Below are 14,517 nucleotides of genomic sequence, written 5' to 3'. Positions count from 1 at the left end.
GCTCCTCCGGTTTGTATCCCTGTATGTAAAGAGGGACTGGTCATATAGTACCGGGTGATTCCCTACCGCCACGATCATTTTCTCCTCCATTTTTTGACATGGGAAATAACTGCGGTCTGGCTCTCCCAACATACAGACGGTTTGATTGGCTAGCGCTTGTACTGTCAGATTTGCTGACGCCTCCGTTGAGGCGGCAAAAGTAGAACATTGCTCTACTTTTCCAGCGAGCGCCGCGAGAGAAGCTACGCTTTTCTCCCACAATGCAGTTCGGCGAATCGTGACGTCACCCCATTCAAAGTGAATGGGCAGAAGCGTTGAAGCGGCACGCCGCCGTGTGTGAACATGAACATCTTTTTTAAATGTCCTGTACGCACTTTGTACGCTTTGTGTGTTCCTTGGGGTCAATTTGACCCCAGGCTGTTTTAGTAGTATAAAACATAAAAAAAAATCAACATTTTACACATAGGCCTATTTGTGTTGATTGTGTAGGATGATATTGAGGTGACTATTACATACAAATGTATCATTGTACAAAAAAAAAACTACCCTCTGCTTTAGTTATTGGTCCTTTAACAACATCAAAAAAATCTTACTTTAACATTTTATTTCAGTACGTGAGATTTTATGGTGATTTATATATTTTTCGATAGTCACATAATAGGAATTCTGGATGTATAAAGGGGTCTGTGGGGGGGAAGGTTGGGGTAATGTTTTATTTAAATAGTTATTTAGGTAGTCAACTAAGATAACTAAAGCACCAGAGACATACATGTTGGTTAACATCTGGAATATGATCATTGTCTTGAGTTTTAAACTATTGGGGTCAAATTGACCCAAGAGGATAAAGGGTGTAAAGTCAATCTTAGGATAACAGGAGGGTTCAATTCTATAAATCAGATCCTATTATAACTACGATTTGTATTAGTACTGTTATTATTACTATAACTTAATATTTTACAAACCGGACGAGTAAGACAACATGGCCTTTTTTGTTTTTACACCAGTACGCAAGCCAGCCAAACGGTACACATGTAAGTGGCCAATTCAAATTACGAAATATAGTGTGAAAAAAAGGCAAGCAAGGTTGGCCAAGAAAACCCATTTAGAAGAAATAAAATACAATTAAAGTTATATTGAAATTATCATTTTTACATTTTATTGTGCATTTGTCTCTTTTTTGGCAAATACATTACACTTAAAATACGAGAGTCTGTAACCATTACTGCACAAATATGTTCATATTTGTTATTATCATCATCATCACTTGATTTTTTATACAATAAATCCAATGTATAAAATGATCAAAATATAAACATCTCATCTTATAAACATCACGACTATTGTCAATACCGGTATATCAAATAAGTCATTTTTTTTTACTTTTCATTCTGTTATTCTGAGAGATGGGAAACACGCAATAATACAACTGTTTTCAGGACACAACACCCTGGATGAGACATAACCCAATTCAGACTACATGTTGTCTATAAACGACACATTTCTCATCGATACCGATTCGCGACACCTCTAGAATAAAAATATATTTTGAAAACTTTGTCCATGGTATGTTTTTATACTGTTCACCTCCTCATGTCTGTTTGCTGCTCTCAGGTCAGTAAACGTCTGCTAAAGAAGTGATGGTGAGTGCTTTGGAGAGTTCTGCAGCGCTGGTCGGGCGCCAGGCGTTAAAACTGACCGTGGTGTTTGCAGAGAGCATCAGGAAGCCGTTAGAGGAGAAGCGTCCCGGGATGTTTCCGACATCGAGCCACACGAAGGGAGCTACAGCGGAGGAGTGGAGCGTGACGGTGAGGAGGCTTTTATCCGCCTGCACTGAGGCCTGCAAGGACACACACAAAAGGAGTTTATAACAGCATGAGACTGATGTATCAGTAGAAATGGCTATTAAAATTACTCGCAAAACAGCACATTTTGCCTTTGTGTCTGACAACTGGTCTTGCTTTTGAACACAGTATAGCTCTGTGTTGTAAAGACCTAATTGTAGGTGTATTTTTAAGTTTCAAATGCTTTACTTTTGGAAAACTTAGTGAAAGTACGTTTTATTCAGCTCTTTATCTGTGTTCTGGCTTTTTGCAATTTATTTTGAGTTGCTCTTTTTGTGATAGTTTTGTCTTTTTGAATGCTACATATTTAAGAAATGTTCAAATTACTTTGTGCTCCCAGCTCGAAAAGAGTTATAATTATCACTGCTTTAACAAAAGCGAGATACCACGTATATTTTCTTTTCCATAGTCAGCAAATAGATGTCATGGAAAAAAAATTGCACAAGCTCACAAAGTGACCAAAGCTTAAAATATGTATCTTTAAACTCTGATAAGGTAAGTAATTACAATAAGCATTTTATATATTTTTTGTATCTTCCTGATGACATTATGTAATAGTGATTTTTCACACAAATGGAATCACAGAATGATTAAAAGATAAGAAATGAATCCTTAGTTATTGTACTATTTATAATCCGGGAATTAGTGAATACAAAAAATCCAGGTTGCAGGGAGTCTTACGGTGATGTTGGGTCTCTGGAGCCCCTGAGCGTCTTTAGGGGAGCTCAGGAAGTGATGGTTTGTGGGTCCGCGCTGCCCGCTGCTGTCCTCCAGATGGAAGGCCAGCAGGCAGGTGAGGCGGCTGCAGCGCCCGCATCCGCCCAGCAGGGGGTCCACTCGCTGCTTAAAAATGGCCGCCGCACTTCCTCCGGGGATCAGGAGCGAGTCGGACCTCCGGCTGCAGACCGGATCCAGAGCAGACCAGTCGTACACCGACACCTGAGAGACAAGATAATCGATAGATGACACACTTTTTCAATAGTAGAGATTGTTTGCAATACTGTTATATATTAAAAAAAAAAAAATCTCTAGTTCTCTACCCGTGTTTTTAATTCTTGTTTTACTTTTAAGTCAAATTCCTTGTACGTGTAAACCTACCTGGTAATAAACCTGTTTCTGACTGGGAAGAATTACAGTTTCTTGAATTGCATATTTTTTCCATGTTGCCATGCTTTGAAATATTTGAACTAAGTTAGATTTTAAACCCTCATTATTGACCCTTTGTGAATAGATAAAACAATTAGCTTAGAAGCTGTTTCGTGTCACTGAATACATGTTCAGTTGTTGTAAATGCAATGTGAAGACAGAGTTTAAATAAGAAACGTACCACAGCGCTGAGCTTCAGGTCGTGACTCAGGTCGGAGACGGCGTAGATGAACAGCATGCCTTCGTCCTCGAAGCTGACCGGCAGGAGGGCGGAGAAGAAGCTCTGTGCAAAATAATGCAGCATCTTCCACTTCCCACCAAACTCTACACACACACACACACACACACACACACACACACACACACACACACACACACACACACACACACACACACACACACACACACACACACACACACACACACACACACACACACACACACACACACACACACACACACACACACACACACACACACACACACACACACACACACACACACACACACACACACACACACACACACACACACACACACACACACACACACACACACACCTTTTTTTAAACTGCTTTTTCAAATACATCCAATATTTTAATATATAACAATGGTATTTACCTCAAATGAAATATTTTGACACAACCCTGTCTAATCAAACTAAGGATTAGCAATGCTCATCACCAATTATATTATTATTATTTTTTATTCAAATTAGTATGAATAACTTCAAAATATAAATTAATAACAAGGTGCCATCAAAAACTTGTGCGTTGGCTTATTATTGTAAACTAAAACTAGAGTGAAAATGGGCTGTGAAAAATATTTGAATACACTAAAATAAATTAAAAATGATATCCTTTAAGAAAAACTCAAATGAAAAGATATTGCCTGGTTAAAAAAAAACAAGAAATGAAAACTAAAACAATACAAATGACTGAAAAGAGAAATGTACAGTTCAATTTAATAAAAAAATTGAAAGATCTGTGCCATTTTACAATTAGTAGTATGGTGCATAAATGTGCAAAATAGTAAAATGTGAAAGGTTAACAGTATGAAACTTGAGAGCGATTGAAGAGCGATATAAAATAAACATTTAAAACTATTATAAGTTTGCTGCGTAGTGCGGCTTCACTCACCGATGGACGACCACGAAGGCGCCTGCCAGACGTCGTTGAGCTGCCAGTAGAGAGCGCCCATCGTGCCTCCTTTGCCCTCGAGGATCTCGCTCCGACTTCTCCGATAAAACTCCGTCTGCGCCTTCACACACTGAGCCTGCATCACCTGGACAAGAAACACGATCAAACCTACATCAAACACTTTTAAAATGATCTGTTAATCAGCAGTGGTGGACAGTGACAAAGTAAATTACACGTAAAAGTGTACTTACTTTACTTCTACTTAAAGGTCACCTATTATTCAAAATCCACTTTTTCATGTCTCTTCTACATCAACATGTGTCCCCTCTTCTTCATGTCTCTTCTACATCAACATGTGTCCCCTCTTCTTCATGTCTCTTCTACATCAACATGTGTCCCCTCTTCTTCATGTCTCTTCTACATCAACATGTGTCCCCTCTTCTTCATGTCTCTTCTACATCAACATGTGTCCCTCTCTTCTTCATGTCTCTTCTACATCAACATGTGTCCCTCTCTTCTTCATGTCTCTTCTACATCAACATGTGTCCCCTCTTCTTCACGTCTCTTCTACATCAACATGTGTCCCCTCTTCTCCATGTCTCCTCTACATCAACATGTGTCCCCTCTTCTCCATGTATCTTCTACATCAACATGTGTCCCCTCTTCTTCATGTCTCTTCTACATCAACATGTGTCCCCTCTTCTTCATGTCTCTTCTACATCAACATGTGTCCCCTCTTCTCCATGTCTCCTCTACATCAACATGTGTCCCCTCTTCTTCATGTCTCTTCTTCATCAACATGTGTCCCCTCTTCTTCATGTCTCTTCTACATCAACATGTGTCCCCTCTTCTTCATGTCTCTTCTACATCACCATGTGTCCCCTCTTCTTCATGTCTCTTCTACATCAACATGTGTCCCCTCTTCTCCATGTCTCCTCTACATCAACATGTGTCCCCTCTTCTTCATGTCTCTTCTTCATCAACATGTGTCCCCTCTTCTTCATGTCTCTTCTACATCAACATGTGTCCCCTCTTCTTCATGTCTCTTCTACGTCAACATGTGTCCCCTCTGTGGAAAGAGACTCTAAAAGTTTCAGGAAAAAAGATTCTCTCTCTTTTTGTCCTGATCCATTTCTATAAAAACCTGTCTGAAAATGAGCTGATCAGATTTTGGCCACTTTATGATGTCATAACGATGTGTTGTCTTGTGTAACCATTAGCCAATCAGCAGCCAAGGTAAGGTAACCCCCCCCCCCCCCCCCCCCCCTTATCACCTGAATCTCCTCCTAGAGCACCATTGTGTTCTTTGTAACCAAATGTCTCTCAGAGGGGCGTGGGGAGGGGCTCCTTATTTTCATCTAAAGTAACAGACAGAGAATCAGCACTTTTGAAACAGGGCTGAAACAGAGGGGATTATGGGTAATGCTGCAATGATCTGTTTGGTGTTTGGAGCCAAATACTTCAGAGACATGTTTATATATATATATCTGAGACCTGTAATATATTGATGACAAACAGTATAATAGGGGACCTTTAAGTCACATTGGGGATTCAGGAATTCTACTTGTACTGGACTATTTTGAGATAAAAGGATTTCTAGTGAAGGATCTAAATACTTCTTAAACCTGTTTATCAAACGTTGGGAGGTCTATGTGATGTACCTGAGTGATGTAGAGAGTATCTGTGAAGCGTCGGTGGGGGTCGGTGGCATTGGGCAGGTTGAAGTGTAAAGACGCCTGCAGCAACATCTGCTGGTTCCCACTGTCATGGTGCTGACGGTGCTCGAAGAAAGGACTGTTGTAGCTCCAGTCTTCTTCTATAGAAACCTAAGAAAAAACAGAGGGAAACTTTAGACGATGTAAAAAATAAAAACACTTAAAATATCTCTGAGGAAAAAATGTATTCATACATTTTACAAAAATAGAAATTAGGATAGTCTCTGCTTTTAAATTAATAGCTTACAAGAAAAAAAAACTCACGTGTTTGAGATACATATTACATAAATCTCATCACAACTAAAGTGATATGGTTTATTCACAAAAACAGTAAATGTAATTTCAGATAAAAAAATCAGTTTCTCTCCTAGAGTTATGACTTTATAATCTCTGAAACTATTTTCAACTAGTGATTATTTACACTTAACTGTACTATTTCTCAATCTATTTCTCCGTTCTTTTTCATTATACCTTTTTTAGATAACAATCTACTGATAAAACAACCAAGAAGAAAAGCTAAATATTAATTTTAAAGGTTCCCCAGTCACCGGCTGCAGCGTGGAGAAGGAGGGCCAGGACTGGTAGCCGTACTCAGAGGCGAAGCGCGTCCGAGGGAAAGTCCTCCAGTCCAAGCAGTCCTCCGTGTACGTGTAGAAGTGTGTGTCTCCGTAGTGAGCGTCGTACGGGTTCTTCGCCACAAAGCCCTCCTGCTCAGATTCAAAGCCGTTTGTGGGACTAGAGACGAGGAACGGGCGACTATGGTCCTCCTGAAGCAGAAATTAAATAATCACTTAAAGGGTTTTTTAAGGGTTCTAAAAGGATTCAAAGGCTTGTTTTCTCATAGCTTAGAGTCTCTGGCTCCTCCAATATGGAAACATACAATAACCTTAAAGGTCCCCTATTACACTGTTTTTCATCAATGTATTATAGGCCTCAGATATATACAAAACATGTCTCTGAAGTGTTTGGCTCCAAACACCAAACAGATCATTCCAGCATTACCCATAATCCCCTCTGTTTCAGCCCTGTTTCCAAAGTGCTGATTCTCTGTCTGTGACTTTAGATTAAAATAAGGATCCCCTCCCCACGCCCCTCTGAGAGACATTTGGTTACAAAGAACTCAATGGTGCTCTAGGAGGAGATTCAGGTGATAAGGTGGGGTACCTTGGCTGCTGATTGGCTAACGGTTACACAAGCCTTTAACATAAAACCTCAAAGAAGACAATAATAGGACGAAATGGTGGAAGTTGGATGCAGGAATATAAAAAATGCATACATATAAGATAGAACATTCTACTTTTTGATTCTTTGTTTTTGTGAGCCTTTTTAGGACGGTAAAGAGTTTAGAGGCAGACTGAAAATAATGGTGGGATATAACATGAAAAAAGTTATTGTGTATATATTTTTTATATTCAACTTCACAAATAACATATTGTGCTCCTTGTTGTCAACAGCTATTTTCCGATCAAAGTATTTTCGGGATAAATGGCGTTCGATTGGCCTCTCACCTCCTGAACGATCCCCCTTATGTTATCCACGTACAGCTTCACATAATCAGTCAGGTATGTCGGTTTCTCGGCCTCTGGGATGTCAAACCAATTTGTGGCCAGAGCCGCTTCGTTCTCGTTGTTCCCGCTCCAAATGATGATAGAGGGATGAGACTTTAGTCGCTGAACCTGAGGAGTGAAAGCACAAAGACAAAAGCAACAACCTTTAACCAACTTTTAGGATGCTTCAGCTACCTTCAGATGCTGTTAGTCGCATTCGTTTTGTTGGCTTTGGTAAAATATGTTTTGATTGTTATTATTTAGTCTTATAAAACAAGGGCCAGGCATAACAAATATTATTCTCAAGAGTGAAGAGATGATTTATGCAGTTTTTAGCCAATTTCCATCCATACTTTCTATCACAGTAACAAATCTAAAGATAGATCCGCATATAACTGAATGTAAAAATTATCAAATTACAATTAATTTCAATTACAAAACTTGAATCACGGTCAAATTAACATTGAAAAGACTCATTGCTCAATATAAATGAAACTGAAATGATGTTAAATAAATACGCCGCTCACCTGATGGAGGACTTCTTCTCTCACTGTCTGGAGGAAGTCTTCGTCAGTCGGGTACATCGCACAGGCAAACATGAAGTCCTGCCAAACCTGAAATAAAAACACATCTAAATGCTATATCTACAAAAATATCCATCTGTTATACAACATGATGTTCATGAGTGATAGTGGTGCTTAAACATTACTTATAGATGTACTATTAACGGTGTTATAGAGTTAGGTTCTATCTGTTTTTCCTATTAAGAAAAACAAATGAAATAGCAAGATACAATTAAAACACTGCTTAATAAAAGCCAACTATGTATTTTATACCATCAATAAATAAAATATAATTTTTGTTTACTTTATATACTGTTGGCTTTAAAACCAAATGTTCCAAAAGCCCCAGTGATTTTCTGATTTTAACATTTCTGCTGGTAGTATTATTATTAAAGGGGACCTATCATGCAAAATGCACTTTTTGATGTCTTGCATACATACATATGTGTCCCCGGTGTGTCGGGGAACTCACGCAGCGTCAGAAAATAAAGCCCTCTCTCTTTTCCTCCGTACCCAAATCTCTAAAAACGGGGCTACAACGGAGCTGATCCAGATTTGCGTCCGATATGACGTAATATTGGAAATGTAGGCTGGCTTTACACCCACGGCCCTATCAGAGACGTTGCTATCAGAAACAATGCCCGACTGTTTTGGACGTAATATGGTCGGTGTTTACATTAGCATCGCTAACACTCCTGTACTGGAGAGCATGTGTGTGAAGAAGCAGGAAATACAAAGGAACTCACCTTGTGGTATAACCGGTAAGAGAGAAAGCCTTTGAGCTCCAGACTGTTTCAGAGAGAATCCTTGATAATCCATGATATGGCGTTTCATCACGGCAGTATTTAGTTTAGACAGTAGCTGCCGGTAGAATCTCCCGCATGAGCTCAGCCCCCTCCTTTTTTTAAATCAAATTTCCTTTTTTGTAAAGCTTTATACCCCAAATCAGCACTTTTGAAACAGGAAGTGAAATAGAGGGATATGAGGCATGGCTAGAATGGGTGATCTGTTTGGTATTTTGAGCAAAACACTTCATAGATATGTTTTTTATATATTTTTATATATCTGACACCTATGCTATTGCTTAAAAATAGCATGATAGCTGCACTTTAAATAAAGAAACATTGATATTATTTTTGAGTTACCATGATGCCCATCTCATCACAGAGGCTGTAGAAAAGGTCCTGCTCGTACACTCCCCCCCCCCACACCCTGAGGGCATTCATGTTGGCATCCACGGCCGACTGCAACAAGTTCCTTAAGCTGCAAACAGGGAGCAGAGACAAATCTGTACAAAGAACCAGGCAATACAACAATGAGTGATCTAGGGTTGAGCAATATGACAGTATAGAGAGCGCATTAAGCTCTCACTAAACTCACACATCAGGGGTGACTCGGTCCTGGAAGGAGTGCGCAGGGATCCAGTTGGAGCCTTTCAGGAAAATTGGTTTTCCATTGATGCGGAAATAAAAGCTCAAGCCCGGAGACCCGACCACCGGCTCCTGAACGAGCTCAACTGTACGGAAATAAACCTGCAGGAGTTGTTCAGTCAGACCAAGAAACACTCACATTTGGGAATTCAGTTTAATCTCCGTGGAAAATGTGACAATCCTTTAAACAAAAGGGACAGCAATATCTTGAGAGAAAGTGTGAAAATGTACATTTGAATACGATTTTAAGCTTGTGTCCTGAAAACCTCAAGCGAAAAAAATGTATAATAACATGTATATGCCAAGAATTTGAATCTCAGCATCCAGATGTAGTTTACAACATGGAAGTAGCATTTCAATTTGGATAAGAAAATGTGTTTCCTTTATGGAAAGCATCATTAGGTATATAGTACACTAAAACTGATTGATGATGTTCCACAATAAGAAGAATGGTTGAAAAGTCTCCAGTCACTTTTCAAAAACTTCCAAGAAAAGTTACACCCAAGATTTAGACATTTCAAATTGAAGAGCTTACATTTTAATGGTGAGGTAAAGAAAGCACTTTAAGATAAGTGTTTGTGACTCTAACTCTACACCTAATTTTGACCCTGATTACTTTTCTAGTCATCATGGGTATAAACTAATCTCCTGTTTCATGTCAAATTAAGCAACTACAAATAAATGAAAAACGGTCCATCTCGCTCATAATTCAGAGTGAAAATGTGTAGGAATCTGGGGATTTAGATTTCGGCAAACAAGTAATTTCAGCCAATTCTACTACTGAAAAATTGTCAGAGTACACTGTATCACTTAAATGTCTAAATACTGTAGCACATGAGCAAGGTGAACTCTGACCTTAGTCTCTGTGTTCAGGATTGTGAATCCGTCCTGAAAGCCTCCCACAGTGAGGAGGTAAGATGGCTGCCCACCGTGTCCGTTGGGCCACCACAGCTTCACCTCGCTGCTCTGAGAGAAAAGAAGAAAAAAGCATTAAAACTTCTAAGTGTTAAGAAACACATTTTCAGATTTTACTTATCAGATTTAACTCTGTATTTTGTCAAGTATTTATATAGGCTGGACCAGTTGGGAACTCTGGTATGGAGTACCGTGTTGACGTGTAAGTCAAAGCTTTTCTTGGTCCTTCCTCGGAGAAACTGCATCTGGAAGATCTGCTCTGACTCCAGCTCCGGTACGGAGAGCGAGATTGTACCGTTTGTCGTCTGAAGCGCATCGACACGAAGCTCAACATGGACTCTCCACTGAGAGCTGCTCACACCTAGACAGAGATATATATATATATAGACTATAAATTAAAAGGGTACACTATTATACTCTTTTTCAACAATATATTATAGCTCTCAGATTGATACAAAACATGTCTCTCAAGTGTTTGGCTCCAAACACCAAACAGATCATTGCAGCATCCCATAATCCTCTGTTTCAGCCCTGTTTCAAAAGTGCTGATTCTGTGTCCAGAATTGCTGTAAACTTTTGAATAAAGTAGTTCATCTACTATTAGTAGTTTGTTTAAATGCGTTAATAATAAGTTCTTTATGTATTTAGGGTTTTATCCAACAAGAGGTTTGGTGGTTAAGGTAGACGTACTGTAAAGAGGAACAGAAGAGAGCAGGACGAGCTGCAGGACGTCAAACGCCTCCAGACGGACCCCCCTCCACAGACCCATGGTGGGGAACGAGGGACCCCAGTCCCAACTGAAGGAGCTCTGCGCCTTCACAGAAACATTGGCTAAATGTGTTATTATTGTGAAAGATTGAAGTGATTTGTTCTGCATGCTTAGATCATTCGTTAAAAGACAATGCGGAGATCATTCTGGTTGGGCTGCGATAAAGGTCAGTGTTTAGTGAAGGGGTAAAACTCAAACAACTAAATGGTAAGCCTCGTCGCATCATTGCCTAAGCCATATTTTAAGGTTTTCACAAAGAGTGAAATTCTGCCCATGAATCAGGAGATGCCCTTGAAGCTTTAACTCCCGTTCATTCTTCAATCTGTCGCCCGGTGTCCCTCTCACTTCCTGACCGGTCTTCTTCCTCACTTGAATCAAAGAGAAGAGCTAATGCTTCCCTTGTGGTCAGCCGAGCCCGGTTTTTCATGGGGGCGCCATCTTTGTATGCCTCAGTCAAAGAGATGACTAACAAGAGTTAGGCAGATATCTCAATTTGGCCAAAATATGACTGAGGCGAAATGTAACAAAACACTTACACCATAAAAATCAGTATTGCTAGAATCGGCAAATTGTTAAAAAAAAAAAAGCTTTAAGATGCAGATGTCTAAAAGAATTACACATTTATTTATTCACTAATGTAGCCTACATAAAAAATGTACAATCTGTGCAGCATATCAACACCCTATGTCCTTTGTTTTGGGATGAAAATGTTTGTGTAATCACTCTGGTTGTTTAACTGTCAGGTTCCCAGAGGAGATGTGAAACGCTGCAGGAGGTAAACTCACCTTTCTGATGAAGTTGACGTGACATTCCCCGTGCTGCACGTCTGGAGGACAGTCCGGAGGAACTCTGTATGCAGAGTGCGCTCTCCTCTGATCGGACGCATAGAGAACTGGAGACAGGAAGCTCACCTTCAGCACGTTATCCCCGTCCTTCAGAACGTCTCTGACTGAGAAGGCCTGCACCAGGAAACGGACGTGTTTGCATGATTGAAATAATGCATTTAGGAAAATTTGCACAGTGCATAGTCAAATGCTTATTTTCCTATTAACCTTAATGTTGGGAAAATACTGAATGTACTCTTCTAATATCAGAGTAGCACATGATAACAAAGACCCTACGTAGCTGTGTACGTAACAGGATGAATGATTAGCTGGAAGACCGTCAGGACTGTTTTAGGAATATGATAGCTATGTGATTAACATGATGATTCAGCCTCTATGGAGATAGGCATATGACTGTCATGTTTATTGCTTACGCAGGCTTTAGCTAATCTGAACTAAACATTGAATACTGCTTTGAACCGGTATTCTGCATGTTGTGAGTGCATGTCAAGGACACTATTCAGGGAACTATTTATCCCATGCAGCTCTGTATGTGATGACTACTTCCATTCTTGCAAGGATAATAAATACATGTATCCTGATATTGAAGCTCAAGCCGGTGACTGACGAGTGATGTTTTTCTAACACTTACATATCTCTGAAACATGTTGTCTGTCTCCCCGACACCAATCCCATTGAGCCATATCGATGCTATCGTGTCAACGCCGTCGAAGACTAGCAGCACCTTCTGTTTGGATCTGTGAATGCAGAAAACAGGAGTCAGGAACAGGATACAGAAAATACTTTATAAATATACATGTTTTACTGACCTGAGCTGGGTAGAAACAGTAAATGTAGTTGTGTAATTCCAGTTGTCAAAGGCAATCCATCGATAAGACACATCATTAAACCTGAAATATGGATCCTAAAAGAAAGTATGGAAAACATTTAGCTGGTAGAAATTACTTTAAATACTTTAAAAAGTATTGGTTTTGTTTTACCTGCTGCTGATAGAGCAGCATTTGTTTACATTTTTTATGCCAAGAAAAGAGCAGTAAATCAGGATTTAAGAAATATTGAGATACTTAGATGTCTATTTGACATGTAGAGTACCGTATTTTCATTTCTATTTTGCTTTATTATGACATTACAACTTCACCATCAGACCAACATAGTCTTAATCAGCACCTTTTGATTGTACACAACCTTTTTGGATTGTAAAAGTTGTATTTTATTGGATTTAATTTAGGTTTTCACTGCAAAGTTTTGCTCGGCACACTAAAAATAAACATATTCCCTAAATGCATTATTATTTTTTGGCTTTCTTTTGTGAAATAATGAATCTGTTTTTGGCCTGAGAGTAATCCACTTCATTAAACGCTCAAAAAAAATACTAGGAAACTGTATTAATCCTAAAAGTCGGAAAAATAAAGTAAAAGTGTAACATTAGCCAATGGGATGTAGTTGGGTACACAAACTGCTTAACATGCGATATATCATAATATAATATAGTAATATTATAAAGTAGGACATTTCCAACTAAATTGTTGTTAAGTATCATAACATAATATAATATAATAATCTACCTCAAATTTAAATGACCTCAATTTTACAATTTAAGTATAGTATAGGCTACTATAATTTAGAGAAGTAAGCAGAAAGTAAAATATCCAAAAAGTGTACTTAAGTAAATGCACTTAAATCCACAATTTAAGTGGAATTATCATGAAAACCAGCATCAAATCTCTGAATCAGGAGTTGGAAATAGTAATACTTCTTTATTGTATATCACATAATGAACCGACCTGGATGTATCCCTGTTTCTGTAGCGTTGAATGAACACATCCGGGTACTTCCGCAGGCAGCGACACGGAACCATTGGAGTTTGAAAGACTCCACTTACCGTTTAAACTTAACGTTTCTGAATAAACCCGGGGTAAAACTCCGAACAATAAACACAACAAAAAACCGGAAACACAATTACAGTTCTCACACAGAGTCATGGCTTTTTCTTTGTTGTTTTTGTCATGGTAAATCACTGAAATACTCTTCAAAAGTGTGCTATCAAGGTTCTGTTTTTGTTTCCCTGACAGCCGTTTCCGTCTTGGTCATGTGACCCCTCGTGGCAGTCAGGTGACATAAGTCTTGGCGCAAGAGTTTCTTTATTGAACAATTAACAAAAAACAAACCAGGTTTAAATCATGTAAAAAACCTTTATAACAACAAATTGTAAATATAGCTAAAATAAATCAATACAAAATAACCCAGTAAACGGACATATGTGTGTATAATGAATATAAACAATTACTACACACATGTTTTTAAAATGAATGACATTCAAAAATGCATGAAATCATTAATTATGTTACATTTACACTGATTAGCAATTATTTTTGCATCATTTAGATTTGTATTTCTATAGGTGGGGTTTTCATAAATGTGGCTATATGTAATAAATAAACAAAAGTTGATTTATTCTAAGATTGTTCTTAGTTTCAAATCCAAACCTCTTAAAAAAATAAGTTTTACTTTTATATTTAGGCGAGTTGTAGGGAGTCATAGCATTCCCATAAAATATTTTTCTTTTCTCACTTGTGGCATTATGTCAAAACGTAAAATATAGGATTT

At 38.6% G+C, this 14,517-nt stretch overlaps 1 protein-coding gene across 1 annotated transcript; it reads right to left on the bottom strand.

Moving 5' to 3' along the window:
- Positions 1 to 1,134: 1,134 nt before the first annotated feature.
- On the bottom strand, positions 1,135 to 13,990 carry manba (mannosidase, beta A, lysosomal). Its single transcript, XM_034112022.2, has 17 exons — positions 13,695 to 13,990; positions 12,720 to 12,814; positions 12,542 to 12,647; positions 11,851 to 12,024; positions 10,987 to 11,110; positions 10,488 to 10,657; positions 10,237 to 10,347; positions 9,332 to 9,483; positions 9,097 to 9,214; positions 7,916 to 8,002; positions 7,350 to 7,517; positions 6,390 to 6,608; positions 5,788 to 5,952; positions 4,127 to 4,271; positions 3,169 to 3,311; positions 2,523 to 2,780; positions 1,135 to 1,837 (listed from the first exon to the last, which is right to left on the bottom strand). The coding sequence occupies exons 1-17, from the start codon at positions 13,890 to 13,892 to the stop codon at positions 1,613 to 1,615; spliced, it is 2,658 nt and encodes an 885-aa protein (XP_033967913.1). The 5' UTR covers positions 13,893 to 13,990; the 3' UTR covers positions 1,135 to 1,612.
- Positions 13,991 to 14,517: the final 527 nt, after the last annotated feature.

The sequence above is a fragment of the Pseudochaenichthys georgianus genome, chromosome 22 (genome assembly GCF_902827115.2).
Source record: "Pseudochaenichthys georgianus chromosome 22, fPseGeo1.2, whole genome shotgun sequence".
NCBI classification, from domain to species: domain Eukaryota; kingdom Metazoa; phylum Chordata; class Actinopteri; order Perciformes; family Channichthyidae; genus Pseudochaenichthys; species Pseudochaenichthys georgianus.
Note: the sequence above shows the minus strand (reverse complement) of the source record. Positions and strands in the feature narration are given on the sequence as shown.

Excerpts from the sequence above, each read along its gene's own strand:
- manba (XM_034112022.2), bottom strand. The coding sequence starts at position 13,892 with ATGACTCTGTGTGAGAACTGTAATTGTGTTTCCGGTTTTTTGTTGTGT. Across the intron at positions 5,953-6,389 it reads CCTTCTCCACGCTGCAGCCG|GTTTCTATAGAAGAAGACTG; the intron begins GTGACTGGGGAA and ends GTTTTTTCTTAG. Across the intron at positions 2,781-3,168 it reads ACCTGAAGCTCAGCGCTGTG|GTGTCGGTGTACGACTGGTC; the intron begins GTACGTTTCTTA and ends CTTGTCTCTCAG.